General features: G+C 44.6%; 1 protein-coding gene across 3 annotated transcripts in view; it reads right to left on the bottom strand.

The window, feature by feature from the left end:
* The window catches only part of SLC22A31 (solute carrier family 22 member 31), a 52,039-nt gene extending 35,157 nt beyond the window's left edge, over positions 1-16,882 (bottom strand). Inside the window, exon 1 of one of the 3 annotated variants that reach the window (XM_056526049.1) lies at positions 16,835-16,882. Coding sequence is in view for 1 of the 3 variants with exons in the window: in XM_056526045.1 (XP_056382020.1) it covers positions 13,208-13,492 (285 nt within the window). In the remaining 2 variants the exon portion in view is untranslated. Of the gene's footprint in view, positions 1-13,207; positions 13,593-16,293; positions 16,313-16,834 lie in introns of those variants that run through there. The other 2 variants (XM_056526046.1, XM_056526045.1) reach the window with 2 other exon arrangements.
* Positions 16,883-19,076: the final 2,194 nt, after the last annotated feature.

Raw genomic sequence — 19,076 nt, 5'->3', positions numbered from 1 at the left:
AATTGTTGTTGATACGCAATGAGGAATGCCACCTTCCAGGAAAAGACACAAAGAGAAGTTTCCCGGAGAGGTTCGAAGGGAGCATCCAGATTCAGAACCCATAGGGGAGTAGCTACACCCTGCAGAAAAGTGCGGATGTGAGGGTCAGACTCAGGGATGGCAAAGGTGACCCTGAGAGAGCAGGTCGGGCCAAACTGGGAGGTGCAATGGTACGTCAGCCACTATGTGAACAACGTCGGCGTACCACGAGCGCCTGGGCCAGTCCAGAGCAACGAGAATAGCGGGGACACCCTGCATTTTTAGTTTCCTCAGGACCCTGGGAAGGAGTGGAGGGAAGAGATAGGGGAGGACCAAGTGAGTCCAGAAGATCTCGGGACTTTGCAACAAAGCGAGGAACTTTCTGGTTGGGGTGAGACGCGAAGAGGTCTACGTCTGGAGTGCTCCAGAGGTTGCAGATCTCCGCAAACACCTCTGGATAAAGAGACCACTCGCCAAGGTCTGCAGAGGAGTGACTGAGGAAGTCCGTCTCCCAATTGTCCACCCCCAGGATGTGAATCGCCAGAGATGGAGGGAACTCTGAGTTCCACCGAGAGCAGAATCCTGGAGACTTTGGTCATCGCTGAGGGGCTGCGAGTGCCACCCTGGCGATTGACATATGCTACAGCCGTGGGGTTATCCGACTGGACACAAACAGGACGTCCCTGGAGAAGGGACTCCCAACGGAGGATGCAAAGGTAAATTACTCGAAGTTCCAGGATGTTGATGGGGAGCTTCCAGGGAGAACCAACGGCCCTGGACCATCCGATCCCTGAAAACTCCCCCCCAACCACTGAGACTTGCATCCGTTGTGATGACCTGCTAGTGGAGGGGCAGGAAAGATCGCCCCTGCTGAAGAAGAGGAGACCGAAACCTCCACAGGAGGGACTGGCGAGTCCTGGGGGGGGTGGAAGAATAATCCTGCGATCGAGGGACAGCGGAGACTTGTCCCACCGGGACAGAAGAGATAGTTAAAGAGGACGACAATGAAACTGGGTGAAGGGAATGGCCTCCATGGCCACCACCATCCGACCCAGGACTTCCACGTAGAAATGAATGGAAACTGGAACAGGATGACAGAGAAGACGAACTCCTGTTGACAGAGTGCGGCGCTTGTCCTGGCGGCCGCCATGTCAAACTGGAGTCTCAGGAAGATTAAGAGACTGGGTGGGAATCAAGTTGGACTTGTCCTGATTGACCACCCAGCCAAAACGGGACAAGGTCTAAAGAGTGAGGAGACTCCTGATTCTGGTCCCTGGTTGGAGCCTTGATCAGGAGGTCATCCAGGTAGGGGATAATGGACACACCCCAGGCTTGCAGGATGGCGATCACTGCCGCCAGGACCTTGGTGAAGACCCTTGGGGCTGTGGCCAGGCCAAAATGAAGGGCCACAAATGGAAAATGGCCCTCCGGAATGGCGAAGTGGAGATGGTGCTGATGCGCCGGAATAATTGGGATGTGAAGGTAGCGTCTCTGATATCCACTGAGGAAAGTACCTCCCCTTGATCCATGGGGGCCACCACAGAACGGAGTGATGGTCAAATGCAGTGCCAGGGTTTTTTCTGACAACACTGGTATCATTCTCTGCCCTTCACCACTCTGGGACCAGTGGTGGTGCCTGAACTATTAAACAAGATCTTAAAAGAAACCTGATTCTACCCGCAGTGCCATCAAAAGGTGTACCTCTGCCAGCTGTGTATTTACAATAATGACATATACCATGTTCAGGCAATTTTATCCTGACTCCTATAATTTTTGGTGCAGGTGGTGCCAACTCTCAGGTTCCAGTAGACTGCTTAGAACATGAATCATCTTGGGCTAAGTTACAATACTATGTTTGCCCACCAGTGGACATATGCTTCATAATATATAGCTATCTGAGAAGTTTGATTGTCAGAACCTTGTTATTCAACCGCTTCCTGCCAACCATCATGGCTCCCTGTGGTGCCCTTCCTTTGATTTTCTGACAGGAATTTTGTTGTGTAAAGTAGATGCCCCGCCGAGATCTGACGTCCATCTCAGCTATTTCTGGCATTAAGTAGCATTCCTGAAATGTTTCATATTTGGTAGACAAAAGATGCCAGTTCTTTAAAATCATTTCCATGGACACTGAGATGCTGATCTAGTGTATCTAAGCCTGTTATGTGTGATACAGTCTTAGAGGACCTCACAGCTATACAACCCCTATCAAGTATTCTTGCAGGGGTTGAAACAACTGACTCCTCCAGGCTATAAAACACACTAAACGCACTTTTATGGTACGTTCACACGAGCGGATCAACAAAGTATTTTACACTGCGGATCCGCCGCTGAAGGAACGCTGCATGGTGCCTTTACATGTGCCTGCTTGGAGCGGCAATACGCTGATACGAGCCGACACACTGAAGTGATGTGCGACTCGCACACATCGCGCCCGATTTTCCTGCTCCCCCATGAGCTAGGCCAAGAGCCTCCACGATGTGCGAGCATGCTGCGCATGTGTGCAGCGACTCACACGTCACATACGCTACATGTGACTCTACCCTAATGGGTAACTAGATAGATACAAAAATATATCCAATGATAACTTTTGCTATCAATAATTTAATAAGATATCAATTTGATGATCAAATGTCAGTTTATTTAACCCCCTTAAGGACTTAGGGCGTACCTGTACGCCCTAAGTTCGCTCCTGTTCTATAACAGCGGGGCCAATAGCAGGTCGGGCCCTGCCTCTAACAACATCTGGGACCCATGGCTAATAGCGCGCGGCACTGATCGCGGTGCCAAGCACTATTGACCCTTAAGACGTGGCGTTCAAAGTTGATCGCCACGTCTAAAGTGAAAGTAAAACGCTGCTGGTTAGCTGAGAGGGCTGTTCGGGACCGCCGCTATGACAGCTGTAGGACAGCTGGAGGGTCCCCTACCTTCCTCCTCGCAGTCCGATCGCCGAATGACTGCTCAGTGCCTGAGATCCAGGCATAAGCAGTCAAGCGGCAGAATCACTGATCAATGGTTTCCTTTGTGAAACCATTGATCAATGTAAAAGATCAGTGTGTGCAGTGTTGGGGAAAAAAAGTTAATAAAGATCATTTAACCCCTTCCCTAATAAAGGTTTGAATCACCCCCCTTTTCCCATAAAAAAAAAAAACTGTGTAAATAAAAATAAACATATGTTGTATCGCCACATGCGGAAATGTCTGAATAATAAAAATATATCATTAATTAAACCACACGGTCAATGGCGTACACGCAAAAAAATTCCAAAGTCCAAAATAGCGTATTTGGTCACTTTTTACATCATGAAAATTTTTTTAAAAAGCTATCAAAAAGTCGGATTAATACAAAAATGGTACTGCTAAAAACTTCAGATCACAGTGCAAAAAATGAGCCCTCATACTGCCCCATACGCGGAAAAATAAAAAAAAGTAATAGGGGTCAGAATATGACGATTTCTGGGTAAAATGACTGACGTCATTACAGAGTAGAATTGGTGGTGCAAACAATAAGCCATCAAATGGATTTTTAGGTGCAAAATTGAAAGGGTTATGATTTTTAAAAGGTAAGGAGGAAAAAACGAAAGTGCAATAATGGAAAAACGTGGAAAACTTTTTTTTGTTTAAATCAACTGGTGCCAGAAAGTTAAATAGATTTGTAAATTAACAGAAAATGTGTGCAGCTCACAACCAAGAATCCGCGGTATATGTGGTTGAAAAAAAAAATATCTGTCCCCACCAACAAAATAAAACACTTGTAAAAAATTGTATTAACCACACCACAAGGATCTCACCATCGTTGATGGTACACAATAAAAATTGGAAACTATTTCATAAAAATACAAAAGGTTTATTAAACTTCAATTAGTTTTAGAATAATGCACTGCTAACCGCTGACATCTCCATCCAAGCCGGCTTTTACTAAAACAGATCTATTAGCCTCACCTGTGTCTCCATTCCACACATCGGGCACGCAGTCTGCTCGTCCCAAGAGAGACCTTCTGCCTGTGTTCAAGAACGCTGAAAAGAAAGCAACACATCGTGCAGCCGCGGACCTTGCTCACTTGGGGTCTCCTGCCGGAGATTATCCCCAGTGTCATCTTGCAAAGCATTTACCCCTGCTAATACAGAGCCTGAAATTTCAGCAACCTGGAGGACTCCAGTATTGGTTTAATCCCTTAAGGACGGAGCCCTTTTTCACCTTAAGGACTCGGCCATTTTTTGCAATTCTGACCACTGTCACTTTAAACATTAATAACTCTGGAATGCTTTTAGTAATCATTCTGATTCTGAGATAGTTTTTTCGTGACATATTCTACTTTAACATAGTGGTAAAATTTTGTGGTAACTTGCATCCTTTCTTGGTGAAAAATCCCCAAATTTGATGAAAAATTTGAAAATTTTGCATTTTTCTAACTTTGAAGCTCTCTGCTTGTAAGGAAAATGGATATTCCAAATAAAAAAAAAATTTTTATTCACATATACAATATGTCCATTTTATGTTTGCATCATAAAATTGACGTGTTTTTACTTTTGGAAGATACCAGAGGGCTTCAAAGTTCAGCAGCAATTTTCCACAAAATTTTGAAACTCGCTTTTTTTTCAGGGACCAGTTCAGGTTTGAAGTGGATTTGAAGGGTCTTCATATTAGAAATACCCCATAAATTACCCCATTATAAAAACTGCACCCCCCAAAGTATTCAAAATGACATTCAGTCAGCGTTTTAACCCTTTAGGTGTTTCACAGGAATAGCAGCAAAGTGAAGGAGAAAATTCACAATCTTCATTTTTTACACTCGCATGTTCTTGTAGACCCAATTTTTCCCTAAAATGCTTGGTTTCCCAAAAGTGTTACATTTTTAAAAAGGGTAATAGCAGAAAATACCCCCCCAAAATTTGAAGACCAATTTCTCCCGATTCAGAAAACACCCCATATGGGGGTGAAAAAAGCTCTGCTGGCGCACTACAGGTCTCAGAAGAGAAGGAGTCACATTTGGCTTTTTTGAAGGAAATTTTGTTCTGGGGGCATGCCGCATTTAGGAAGCCCCTATGGTGCCAGGACAGCAAAAAAAAAAAAAAAACACATGGCATACCATTTTGGAAACTAGACCCCTTGGGGAACGTAACAAGGGGTTAAGTGAACCTTAATACCCCACAGGTGTTTCACGACTTTTGCATATGTAAAAAAATAAAAAAATTTTTTACCTAAAATGCTTCTTTTCCCAAAAAATTTACATTTTTAAAAAGGGTAAAAGCAGAAAATACCCCCCCCCCCAAAAAAAAAATTTGTAACACAATTGCTCCCGAGTACGGCGATACCCCATATGTGACCCTAAACTGTTGCCTTGAACTACGACAGGGCTCCAAAGTGAGAGCGCCATGCGCATTTGAGGCCTAAATTAGGGACTTGCATTGGGGTGGACATAGGGGTATTCTACGCCAGTGATTCCCAAACAGGGTGCCTCCAGCTGTTGTAAAACTCCCAGCATGCCTGGACAGTCAGTGGCTGTCTGGTAATACTGGGAGTAGTTGTTTTGCAACAGCTGGAGGCTCCGTTTTGGAAACCGTGGCGTACCAGACATTTTTCATTTTTATTGGGGAGGGGGGCTGTGTAGGGGCATGTGTATATGTAGTGTTTTTCCTTTTTATTTTATTGTGTTAGTGTAGTGTTTTTAGGGTACAGTCACACGGGCGGGGGTTCACAGTAGTTTCTCGCTGGCAGTTTGAGCTGCAGCAGAAAATTTGCCGCAGCTCAAACTTGCAGCCGGATACTTACTGTAAACCTCCGCCCATGTGAGTGTACCCTGTACATTCACATTGGGGGGGGGGGGGGGGTAGGAACATCCAGCTGTTGCAAAACTACAACTCCCAGCATGTACGGTCTATCAGTGCATGCTGGGAGTTGTAGTTTTGCAACAGCTGGAGGCACACTGGTTGTGAAACACCGAGTTTGGTAACAAACTCAGTGTTTTGCAACCAGTGTGCCTTCAGCTGTTGCAAAAGCTACATCCCCCAGCATGTACGGACAGTGGAAGGGCATGCTGGGTCTTTTAGTTATGCAATAGCTGGAGGCATACTACTTTGGCTGGGGATTGTAGTTATGCAACAGCTGGAGACACACTGGTTTGCTACTTAACTTAGTGTGCCTTCAGCTGTTGCAAAACTACAACTCTCAGCAGTCACCGACAGCCAACGGGCATGCTGGGAGTTGTAGTTATGCAACAGCTGAAGGTACACTTTTCCATAGAAAAAATGTGCCTCCAGCTGTTGCAAAACTATAAGTCCCAGCATGCCCATAAGGGCATGCTGGGAGTTGTGGTGGTCTAACTCCTGCTGTTGCATAACTACAGCTCCCAGCATGCCCTTTTTGCATGCTGGGAGCTGTTGCTAAGCAACAGCAGGAGGCTGTCACTCACCTCCTGCTGCTGCTCCGGGCAAAGGTCAGTCCCGCCACCGCCGCTCCTGGAGCCCCGATCCCAATATTGACGCCGGGGATCGGGGTCCCCAGCTCCCGGGGTCTTCTTCCTGCACCCGCTCATGTCCTCTGGAAGAAGGGCGGAGCGGGTTGCGGGAGTGACACCCACAGCAGGCGCCCTGGGAAACCGGCCGACGAATCAGGGCGATCGTAAGGTGGCACCAGTGCCACCTCACCCCTGCTGGCTATGGCTGTTCAACTATGGCTGGCTATGGCTGAACAGCCTGTAATTCCGGGTCACTGGAGACCCGATTGACCCGGAATCTGCCGCAGATCGCTGGACTGAATTGTCCAGCGATCTGCGGCCATCGCCGACATGAGGGGTCATCATGACCCCCCTGGGCGATATGCCGCGATGCCTGCTGAACGATTTCAGCAGGCATCGGGCACCGGCTCCCCTCCAGCTAGCGGCGGGGGGCCGGGATTTGACAGGACGTACTCAAACGTCCTGAGTCCTTAAGGACTCGGTAAAGGGGCCGTTTGAGTACATCCTGCGTCCTTAAGGGGTTAAACCACAAACAGCCGCAGGATCCCATATTTGGTCCGTCGCAGTACGAGACCAGCGGGTGAGATACATAGTTCTAACTTCACATAAATCACACAGGTGGCAAACTCATTCATTCTATAGACTGCTTAAACAACTATTTCACTGACTGTGCAATATACCGTATTTATCGGCGTATAACACGCACTTTTAAAACATATTTAAGGCAAAAAGCTTGCCTGCGTATTATACGCCGATAAATCTTCTGGTCACTGATTTAAAGCGGCCGCAGCAGCGTCTGCTTGTTTAGTATTAGAAGCACTGCCGCGGCCACTTTAAATCAGTGACCAGCGGCGTCTCCTCCCGGCTCACTTGTTTTCTCCCGCACTATCCACAGGTACTGGTGGATAGTGCGGGAGACGCTGATTAAAATGAGCCCTACCTTGCCCGGATCTGCCCTACCTTTTAATCAGCGTCTCCCGCACTATCCACAAGTAGCTGTGGATAGTGCAGGAGAAAACAAGTGACAGTTTTACTTTTAATTTTTCTTACCTCCCCCTCCCTCATCATTACCCCGTCTTGCGGGCTGCGGTCAGTGAAGCAGATGAGTGACGTCCTCTCCCAGCTCCTCTGCGCGGCATCAGTGATGTCACTTTTCATTTCCTGTAGTCGCCGCCGAAAAGTGACATCCTTGATGCCGCACATGAAAAAAAACTATGAAAAGCAGGGAAAAGGGGGAATGATGAGGGAGGGAAAGAATAGCACATAGGAGGAACATGATGGCGGGGATGATGAGACAGGGGGAAATGATGAGAGGGGGGGATGATGGGGGCATGATGACAGGGGAAATGATGAGAGGGGGGGATGATGGGGGCATGATGAGACAGGTTGGGGGGGATGATGAGACAGGGTGGGGGGGGGATGATGAAGGGGAAATGATGGGGGCATGATGAGACAGGGTGGGGGATGATGAGGGGGGAATGATGGGGGGACATGATGAGACAGGGTGGGGGATGATGAGACGGGGAAATGATGGTGGGGGAGGCACTAAATGCTTAATGTCTGTATGACTAGTGATGGTCTATGACCGGGGAAATGATGAGACATGGGGACTGATAAAAGGGAAGGAATGATGTGGCACTGGAGGGGACAGGACCAAACTGAGGTGCAGAAGAAAACGAAGTTGGGGGGGGATGATGTGGCATTTAGTCCAAGTCATTTATTTTACATTTTATTATTTTTTTTCTTAAATTTCCCTGTTAAAATGGGAGTGCGTGTTATACGCCAGTGTGTGTTATACGCTGATAAATACGGTATGTTTAATGTGCATCAAGCATATGGTTCAACATTTTTAGGTGCCGGACTATCAGAGTTCTGTACCAACAGACAACTATGATAGACATTTATCAAGCGATTTAGTTATTTATTTATTTTTTTTTTTACAAAAAAATTTTTTTACTAAAAATGTCGCACATATGTCGCACCTGCGACTACGCGATTTTTCGTGCAACATTTTGACTGGAAAGCGAGAAAAGCAAGTTTTCCAAAATGTAACTACGTAGTAATCATTTTAAAATGGACTACGGGTAGTCAGGTATTTATTAACTGCGACAGTCACAACCGCAACAGGGTTAAAAATTTACTAAATTTACTCCAGCTCAAACATGGAGCAGAAAAAGCTAGTACCAAAGTAAAAAAGAAAAAATTGCTTACGTGAAAGAAATTTAGCAACAGGCTGAAAGCAGTTGATAAATAAGTCACACATAAGCAAAAAAAAAGTAAAGAAAAAATTACTAAAATAAGGAAAACATAAGCAAACATTGATAAATGTCGCCCTATAAGATTGCACAAAGCGCTTCAACAATATCAAGCAGTGTTCTAATAATTTTTCCATTGGGGCCCAATGGTTAAATGTTAATATTATTCAGTGCTACACTTTTTTATTTGATTTTATTTGTTCTTGATATGCATTTTATTTAAAACTTAAGGTCTAACTGAAGTTTAATAAACCTTCGTATTTTTATGAAATTGTTTCCAATTTTTATTGTGTACCATCAACGATGGTGAGATCCTTGAGGTGTGGTTAATACAATTTTTTACAAGATTTGTAAATTACTTCTATTAAAAAATCTTAATCCTTCCAGTACTTATTAGCTGCTGAATACTACAGAGGAAATTCATTCCTTTTTGGAAAACAGAGCTCTCTGCTGTCATCACGAGCACAGTGCTCTCTCCTAACATCTCTGTCCATTTTAAGAACTGTCCAGAGTAGGAGAAAATCCCATAGCAAACATATGCTGCTCTGGACGGTTCCTAAAATGGACAGAGGTGTCAGCAGAGAGCACTGTGTTCCAAAAAAGAAAATAATTTCCTCTGTAGTATTCAGCAGCTAATGAGTACTGGAAGGATTAACATTTTTTAATAGAAGTAATTTACAAATCTGTTTTTGGCACCAGTTCATAAGAAAAGAAAAAGAAAAAAAAAAAGTTTCCACCGGAGTATCCCTTTAACTTCTAAGTACATGTCAAACGTTCCAAATAATTCAGAATTAGTTGCAAGGCAATTATCCCCTTAACGACCACGGACGTAAATGTACGTCCTGGTTTGGCGGGACTTCCCGCACCAGAACGTACATTTACGTCCTGTGTATGACCGCGAGCATCGGAAGGGTGCTCGCGTCATACACGGCAGGTTCCGGCTGCTAGCAGCAGCCGGGGACCCGCCCGTAATGGCCGACATCCGCGATCGCGCGGATGTCCGCCATTAACCCCTCCGATGCCGTGATCAATACAGATTGCGGCACTTTGATTGGATGATCGGATCGCCTGCAGCGCTGCCGCGGGGATCCGATCATCCAGCCTGACAGCCGAAGGTCCACTTACCTAGCTCCGGCCCTCTCCCGGGGTCTTCTGCTCTGGTCTGCGATCGAGCAGACCAGAGCAGAAGATCACTGATAATACTGAGCAGTGCTGTGTCCTATGCATAGCACTGCACAGTATTAGCAATCAAATGCTTGCTATAGATAGTCCCCTATGGGGACATAAAAAGTGTAAAAAAAAAAAAAGTTGAAAAATGTAAAAAAAAAAAAGTTGAAAAAAAAAAAAGTTAAAAATCCTCTCCCCCAATAAAAATGAACATTTTCCGTTTTTCCCATTTTACCCCCAAAAAGCGTAAACATTTTTTTTAATAAACATATTTGGTATCGCCGCATGCCTAAATGTCCGAACTATCAAAATATAATGTAAATGATCCCGTACGGTAAATGGCGTAAACGTAAAAAATTAAAAAAGTCCACAAATGCTGCTTTTTTGTCACATTTTATAAAAAAAAAAAATTTATAAAAAATGATCTAAAAGTTTTATATATGCAAATGTGGTATCTAAAAAAAGTAAAGATGATGGCGCAAAAAAAATTTGCCCTCATACTGCCCTATATACAGAAAAATGAAAATGTTATAGGTGGTAAAAATAGGGCGATTTTAGAGTGCTGATTTTGTACAAAAAGTTTTAGATTTTTTTTAAGAGATGCAAAAATCTAAAAGTATCTAGCCATGGGTAACATTTTAATTGTATTGACCCACAGAATAAAGAACGCGTGTCATTTTTACCGTAAAGTGTACAGTGTGAAAACAAAACCCTCCAAAATGTGCAAAATGTTTGTTTTCATTTAAATTTCCTCCATAAAAAAATATTTTTTTTGGGGTTCGCCGTACATTTTATGGTAAAATGAGAGGTTTCATTACAAAGTACAATTGGTCACGCAAAAAAACAAGCCATTATATGGGTCTGTAGATGGAAATACAAAGGAGTTATGGATTTTAGAAGGCGAGGAGGAAAAAACTAAAACGCAAAAATAAAATTGGCCTGGTCCTTGAGGTGAAAATGGGCTTGGTCATTAAGGGGTTAATAAAAACAGAATCACAAGTGCACTTGTCTAGAAATCATAAAATTAAAGAGAGAAGATTTCTTACTATTTTCATTTCTTTAGTCTATATGTTCCATCTTTAATTTTATGCTTCCCAGACAAGTGCACTTGTGATTCTGTTTATTGTGTTGCATTTATTGCTGTACTTAGAAATTGAATAAACTTACATTTTATCATCAAATTGATATTATTAAATTATTGATAGCATAAGTTTTTTTTTTTTTTTCCAAGATATATCTACTAATCTATTAAAGCGCATTAAGTGTGTTATATAGCCAGGATTTTTTTCAGTTGATTTTTCATTTCTTGTACTAGTAGGTGGTACAAGGTCTGGCCACTAAGGGGGAGATTTATCAAAACCTGTGCAGAGGAAGAGTGGTGCAGTTGCCCATAGCAACCAATCAGATTGCTTCTTTCATTTTCCACAGGCCTCTTTAGAGGCCTGTGGAAAATGAAAGAAGCAATCTGATTGGTTGCTATGGGCAACTGCACCACTCTTCCTCTGCACAGATTTTGATAAATCTCCCCCTAAGTTCCCTTTTAGGACATTTTTAAACATCATGGTGAGATCATCTGCTCAGGGCCCCTTTACTAGCCGGAGAACTTGTTCCAACTGTGTATGGCAGCAGTGTTTCCCAACCAGGGTGCCTCCAGCTGTTGCGAAAGGCTGTCTGGGCAAGATGGGAGTTGTAGTTTTGCAACAGCTGGAGGCACCCTGGTTGGGAAACACTGGTGTTGGGCATGCATGCCAAGAAATCCAAATCTGAGATAATATCAGCTGATCACCAGCAGGTGCATGATTAGAAAAGAGTAGGGGCAGCGGTCATCCTTGCATTTATTAAAGGGCACTCTGTCAGAATCCCTCCAGGCAGTAAGACAAGTATGTAAAGACTGTAATCAGATGAGGGGCCACAATACACGTGGCTGATATGGACACACCTCATCCCTGAGGCGCATTGTTCTCCGCATGACAGGAACACAAGTGCAGCAGGTAAAGCAAAGTGTAGACAGGATTCCTCACCTGCACATTCAGGAACTACAATATGCGCAATTCTCTGTTGTGCTGCTGCCACCTGTCCAGTGGGCACCACCAGCAATGTACACTGATCCCTCAACCTACAATGGCCTCAACATACAATAGTTTCAACATACAATGGTCTTTTTTGGACCATTGTAAGTTGAAACCAGACTCAACATACAATGCTACGGACAGTCCAGATCTGTGCAACGTGGCAATGGCAGGAAGAACCAATCAGAATGGGCAATTTACTGGTAAAACACCTGTATTACTGAAGCATATGCACTGACTGATGTCTGGTAGCGCCCCCTACAGTATAGGAAGGTATTACATGTTCTGTACACTTTACCTGTACCAGGGTTAGCTGCTCCTTTGGACACCAGGTGAGGGCGGCTCCATGTTACTTTTTTAGGACATTGCATGTACTGAACAGGACCCGGAAGAAGCTCCTGTCTTCTACATAGAGCAGTGTTTCCCCAAGCAGGGTGCCCCCAGCTGTTGCAAAACTACAACTCCCAGCATGCCCGGACAGCCTTAGGCTGTCCGGGCATGCCGGTAGTTGTAGTTTTGCAACAGCTGGAGTCTCCCTGCTTGGGTAAGACTGTCATAGACAGTGATTTACAGCTCCCAGCAGATCTTTCTTACTTTTATATGTAAGGATTTGCTTTATCTCTATTAGTTATCTACTTATTTTTCTTTAATCCTCACTTTTTCCTATTTTTGGATGACATTTCGGTGGCTCCAGAACCAATTACCAGGTTTCCATAGAGTTCTGGTCTCAACATACAATGGTTTCAACTAGAGATGAGCGAACTTACAGTAAATTCGATTTGTCACGAACTTCTCGGCTCGGCAGTTGATGACTTTTCCTGCATAAATTAGTTCAGCTTTCCGGTGCTCCGGTGGGCTGGAAAGGGTGGATACAGTCCTAGGAGACTCTTTCCTAGGACTGTATCCACCTTTTCCAGCCCACCGGAGCACCTGAAGGCTGAACTAATTTACGCAGGAAAAGTCATCAACTGCCGAGCCGAGAAGTTTGTGACGAATCAAATTTACTGTAAGTTCGCTCATCTCTAGTTTCAACATACAATGGTTTCAACATACAATGATCGTCCTGGAACCAATTAATATTGTAACTTGAGGGACCACTGTATGTGTACCTCCTCACCCCCATCACAAAAGTCAGGTCCTAATCAGAATGTGACCTTGCTTATAGAGTGAGAATGCCTCACAGAAATAAACCCCCCAAACATGCCAGCTCTTTAGAAATAAAGCCAGGGCTGGGCACAGCTCACCTGGGTGATGAGGGTATTTTCCAGCCAGCTCTGAGCCTGCAGTCCCCATCCCCCGGGGCAACTGCTGCTATTGCCGAGTGCGGTCCCTGGGTGACTGCTGTTGTCTCCACTGCAGGGGCTCCCAGTCACCCCCCCACACTGGTAGTCGGGGACGCCGGTGTATAGGACGTCTGTGAAGAAGCCCATAGACACAAATATATTGGGCAACCAAGAAGCGGCGGCCACCAGCCGGGTATAGCGACCAAACCCGCCCGCCAAAGGCCACACTTTCCCATCAAAGTCCATGGCAGTCCAAGAAGCTGGGAACGGCGGCGGAGACTGGAGAAAGACGAGGGGGAGGAGAGAGGGCGTGTGGAGGAATGCTGCAAGGGGGACGCTCCAGGTGTCTGAGGTAAGACATCCCTTCACAGGCCACTCAGGCAGGAGAGAAGAGACTGGTCGTGCCAGTCTCTTACACCACAGCAGTGCTTCCTAAACAGGGTGCCTCCAGCTGTTGCAAAAGACTGTCCGGGCATGCTGGGAGTTGGAGTTTAACAACAGCTGGAGGTACACTGTTGGGAAACACTGCACTAGAGCTTATGACAGAACAAGAACATTTTGGATATGTTCACTGGTGAAAGGTGACAAAAAAAAAAAAAGACTATCCCTGACCATATTATTAGGCCTATGGACACCATAGAGAGGGGTCCCCAGATAAGGACCACCTCATTGAGCCAGAATGGGGAACGGCTCCTGTTGTGGTGGACCCCTTACATGGAAAACCAATCCTTATTGCCTACAGAGGGCATAGACAGACATCTGCAGCCACTCCACATACAAAGAGTTACTGTGGTTACATAAATGGGGTCAATGTGAGAAAATATGGCAGAAACATATGTAACATTGTGTCCAGTATCTCCCAAACAGTGTGTCTCTAGCTGTTGCAAAACTACAACTCCCAGCATACCTGGACAGCCAAAGGCTGACCAGGTATGCTGGGAGTTGTAGTTTTGCAACAGCTAGAGACACACTGTTTCGGAAACACTGATTTAGTGCCCTACACAGTCTGGCTAAGAAGTTGTGGGGGGAATAAAAAAAAAAAAAGGTAGGAAATGGAATGCAATAGTTATGTCAACATAAGGGTCTGTTCACACTTTGAAGCCTTCGAAGCACCGCACACAGCATTATTGGTTTGCCGGGCTTTTTCTGCCTACAGGCAAATTAGGCAGCTGCCTAGAGCGCCCTTCTGGATGGGGGAAGCCCACCACACGCACCTTTATACATCCGCTCCATGTCACCCCAGTAGTAATGAGCTTACATGAAAAGGAGGTTTGTTACAGTGTGTCACCCCAGTAGTAAGGTAATTACATGAGAAGGAGGTTTGTTACAGTGTGTCATCAGAGTAGTAAGGAGATTCCATGAGGAGGAGGTTTGTTACAGTGTGTCACCCCAGTAGTAAGGTAATTACATGAGGAGGAGGTTTGTTACAGTGTGTCACCCTAGTAGTAAGGTTGGGTGTGTCAAAGGGTGGAGCCAATGGGCGGCAAAATTAGCTTCTGCCTAGGGTGTAAAAAAAATTCTTGCACTAGCCCTGTTGGTACATTCACACCTAAGCGTATGTTCACACCACAGAATTTACAAATTGGACAGAAAAATTCAGCTTGGAAACTGCATGGCTGCAGAATCTCATTGCTTTTAATAGGATCATAGGCGTGCGCACAGGGTGTGCCGGGTGTGCACAGGCACACCCTAATCACCGCGGCCCGCTGCTGCAGGACTTTTTTTTCTCAATACTAAACCCCAACCCCACCGGACTTCCCCGACATCACCAGCCCCCCCGCTGGGGGCCCGCACTGTACACTGCATGCTGACTGATTGACTGACTACATACAGTCAGCCAATTAGTCAGAATGCAGCAGCCACACATACCTCCGGGGATGGCGGCCACTGCCTCTTTAAATCTGCAGTGGCCGGCGGGAGTGGCCCCATCGCCCACCCACTCGCCAGTAAAAAATAAAAAAAACAAGCACTTTTCCCACTGCTGCTGTTCAACTTCCGCTCTGAGCTGTATACAGTTCAGAGCAGGCCATGGCCTCTGCCCCGACGCAGGCGCCGATGACATCACGAGGCTGAAGTTGGTTTCTTATTCATCCAGTTTCTTATTCACTGAAGTTGGTTTCTTATTCGTCCAGTGTCTTAGATGATGATGACTAATAAACCTTTTCTCCTCTTATTTCTCTGCAGTAAATCAGTTTTTTATACATAAATGTTGAATATTATTTGGGAACAATCAGATTCAGAAGAAAAAATCTACATTGTTTGTATTTTTCCTGAAAAAAACAAGAGTAAAAAATGGATGGAAAAATATGCATTTTGAATAAGTAACTGATGATTTCAAGGGGTTAAACGCCATTGGGCCACTGAATTAAGGATGGAAATATAAAGTATAAGGGCCCCTCCATAATAGCTAACTGTATCCAGCCTGGCCCAAACAGTGGATTGGCATTAAAACAGGTGCCAACCTTGCCAACTATAAACATTTTCTGCATTTTGAATAACTGGTGATTTCAAGGGGTTAAACACTGTTGGGCCACTTACCTAAGCGATAAAAAATAAAGAGTAAGGGCCCCTCTAATACCCAACCATATCCAGCCTGGCCCAAACAGTGGATTGGCATTAAAACAGGTGCCAACCTTGCCAACTATATAAATTTTCTACATTTTGAATAAGTAACTGGTGATTTCAAGGGGCTAAATGCTGTTGGGCCACTTACCATAGGGTTGAAAAATATAGAGTAAAGGCCCCTCCATAATACCCAAACAGCGGATTGGCATTAAAACAGGAGCCAACCTTGCCAACTATATACATTTTTTGCATTTTGAATAAGTAACTGATGATTTTAAGGGGTTAAATGCCATTGGGCCACTGAATTAAGGATGGAAATATAAAGAGTAAGGGACCCTCCATAATACCCAACTGTATCCAGCCTGGCCCAAACTGTGGATTGGCATGAAAACAGGTGCCAACCTTGCCAACTATGTACATTTTCTACATTTTGAATAAGTAACTGGTGATTTCAAGGGGTTAAACGCTGTTGGGCCACTGACCTGAGGGTTGAAAAATAAAGAGTAAGGGTCCCTCCATAATACCCAACTGTATCCAGCCTGGCCCAAACAGTGGATTGGCATTGAAACAGGTGCCAACCTTGCCAACTATATACATTTTCTGCATTTTGAATAAGTAACTGATGATTTTAAGGGGTTAAACACTGTTGGGCCACTTACCTAAGGATTAAAAAAAAAAAAGAGTAAGGGCCCCTCCATAATACCCAACTGTATCCAGCCTGGCCCACACAGTGGATTGGCATTAAAACAGGTGCCAACCTTGCCAACTATATGCATTTGCTACATTATGAATATGTAACTGATGAATTTAGGGGTTTAACGCTGTTGGGCCACTAACCAAACGGTTGTAAAAAAAAAAAAATAAAGAGTAAGGGCCCCTCCATAATACTCAACTGTATCCAGCCTGGCCCAAACAGTGGATTGGCATTAAAACAGGTGCCAACCTTGCCAACTTCATACATTTTCTGCATTTTGAATAAGTAACTGGTGATTTTAAGGGGTTAAACGCGGTTGGGCCACTGACCTGAGGGTTGAAAAATAAAGAGTAAGGGCCCCTCCATAATACCCAACTGTATCCAGCCTGGCCGTAACTGTGGATTGGCATTAAAACAGGTGCCAACCTTGCCAACTATATACATTTTTTGCATTTTGAATAAGTAACTGGTGATTTCAAGGGGTTAAACGCTGTTGGGCCCTTGACCTGAGGGTTGAAAAATAAAGGGTAAGGGCCCCCTCCATAATACCCAACAGTATCCAGCCTGGCCCAAACAGTGGATTGGCATTAAAATAGGTGCCAACCTTTCCATTTATATACATTTTCTACATTTTGAATAAGTAACTGAGGAATTTAAGGGGTTAAATGCCATTGGGCCACTGAATTAATTGTGCAAATGTAAAGAGTAGGGGCCCCTCCATAATACCCAAGTATATCCAGCCTGGCCCAAACAGTGGATTGGCATTAAAACAGGGGCCAAGTTTACGAACTATATACATTTTCAGTATTTGAGTAAGTAACTGAGGAATGTAAGGGGTTAAACGCTGTTGGACCACTGACTTAAGGATGGGAATAGAAAAAGTAAGAGCCCCTCCATAACACCCAACTGTATCCAGCCTGGCCCACACTGTGGATTGGCATTAAAACAGGTGCCAACAATCGTATACATTTTCAGTAATTGAATAAGTAACTGAGGAATTTAAGGGGGGCCACTAATCTAAGGGTAGGAATTTAAAAAGTAAGGGCCCCTCCATAATACTCAACTGTAGCCAGTCTGGCCCAAACTGTGGATTGGCATCAAAAGAGGTGCCAACCTTTGCAGCCGTATACATTTTTTTACATTTTGAATAAGTAACTGAGGAATTTAAGGGGTTAAATGCTGTTGTGCCACTGAGCTAAGGGTGGAAATAGAAAGAGTAAGGACCCTTCCATAATACCCAACTGTGTAATTCCTGGCCTAAACTGTGGATTGGCATGAAAACAGGTGCCAACTTTGCCAACTATATACATTTTCAATATTTGAATAAGTAACTGAGGAATTTAAGGGGTTAAACTTAGTTGGGCCACCAATCTAAGGGTAGAAATATAAAGAGTAAGGGCCCCTCCATAATACTCAACTCTATCCAGCCTGGCCCAAACTGTGAATTGGCATGAAAAGAGGTGCCAACCTTGGCAGCCGTATGCATTATTTACATTTTGAATAAGTAACTGAGGAACTTAAGGGGGTTTAACGCAGTTGGGCCACTGACCTAAGGGGGGAAATAAAAGGAGTTAGGGCCCCTCCATAATACCCAACTGGATCCAGCCTGGCCCAAAATGTGGATTGGCATAACAAGAGGTGCCAACCTTGCCAACTATATAAATTTTTTACATTTTGAATGAATAATTGAGGAATTTAAGGGGTTAAACGCTGTAGGGCCACTGACCTAAGGGTGGAAATAAAAGGAGTAAGGGCCCCTCCATAATACCCAACTGGATCCAGCCTGGCTGAAACAGTGGATTGGAATGAAAACAGGTGCCAACCTTGCCAACAATATACATTTTCTAAATTTTTAATGAGTAACTGATGATTTGTAAATAATCTGCCCCAGTGTGTAAGGCTGGGTTCACACCACGTTTTTGTCTGCAGTTGGGAAACCGCATACGGATGAAAACGCAGCCGACCGGAGGCTACGGTTCACTCCGGTCGGCTCATAGACATGCATTAAATACGGTTCCCCTATACGGCGGGCGCCGCGATTAAGCCCCGCCCCCCTCTTCCCAGCCGTATACGGGAACCGTAAGTACAAAACGTCGTGTGAAACCACCCTATCATATAGAAGAAGAATTTTTTCCATGATATTTAAAACCCCACAGAAAATAGGTGAGTACATTTATTGTCACCTGTCTGCACATCTCCCGCCTGTGCAGCACAACTACTACTCCTTACAGTAAGGGTATGCTGGGAGATGTAGTCATGCTGCGGAGGGCGGGAGATGTGCGGGCAGGTGACAGGCTTGTCACCCACTCGCACATCGTCTACCCAAGGAGCACAACAACCTGCGACTTTTTGTGTGACTTAACAATCCTGTCACATGCAAGTTTTTTTGAAGCTAGGTCTGACCTTGCTTACACTTGCCACTTTTTAAAGGGGTTCTGCAACTTTTTATTTTTTTTTTGCTTTAGTGCGACATAAATTCCCCAAAGTGAAAACTGAAAATTGCTTAGGTAAGGCTGATTGGTACTTTATGCTTACCCACGAAGGTCGCACAAAAAATTGCTTAGGCAAACG

This window comes from Hyla sarda, chromosome 6 (assembly GCF_029499605.1).
Source record: "Hyla sarda isolate aHylSar1 chromosome 6, aHylSar1.hap1, whole genome shotgun sequence".
Lineage (NCBI taxonomy): Eukaryota > Metazoa > Chordata > Amphibia > Anura > Hylidae > Hyla > Hyla sarda.
This window is presented reverse-complemented; position numbering and strand designations above follow the sequence as displayed.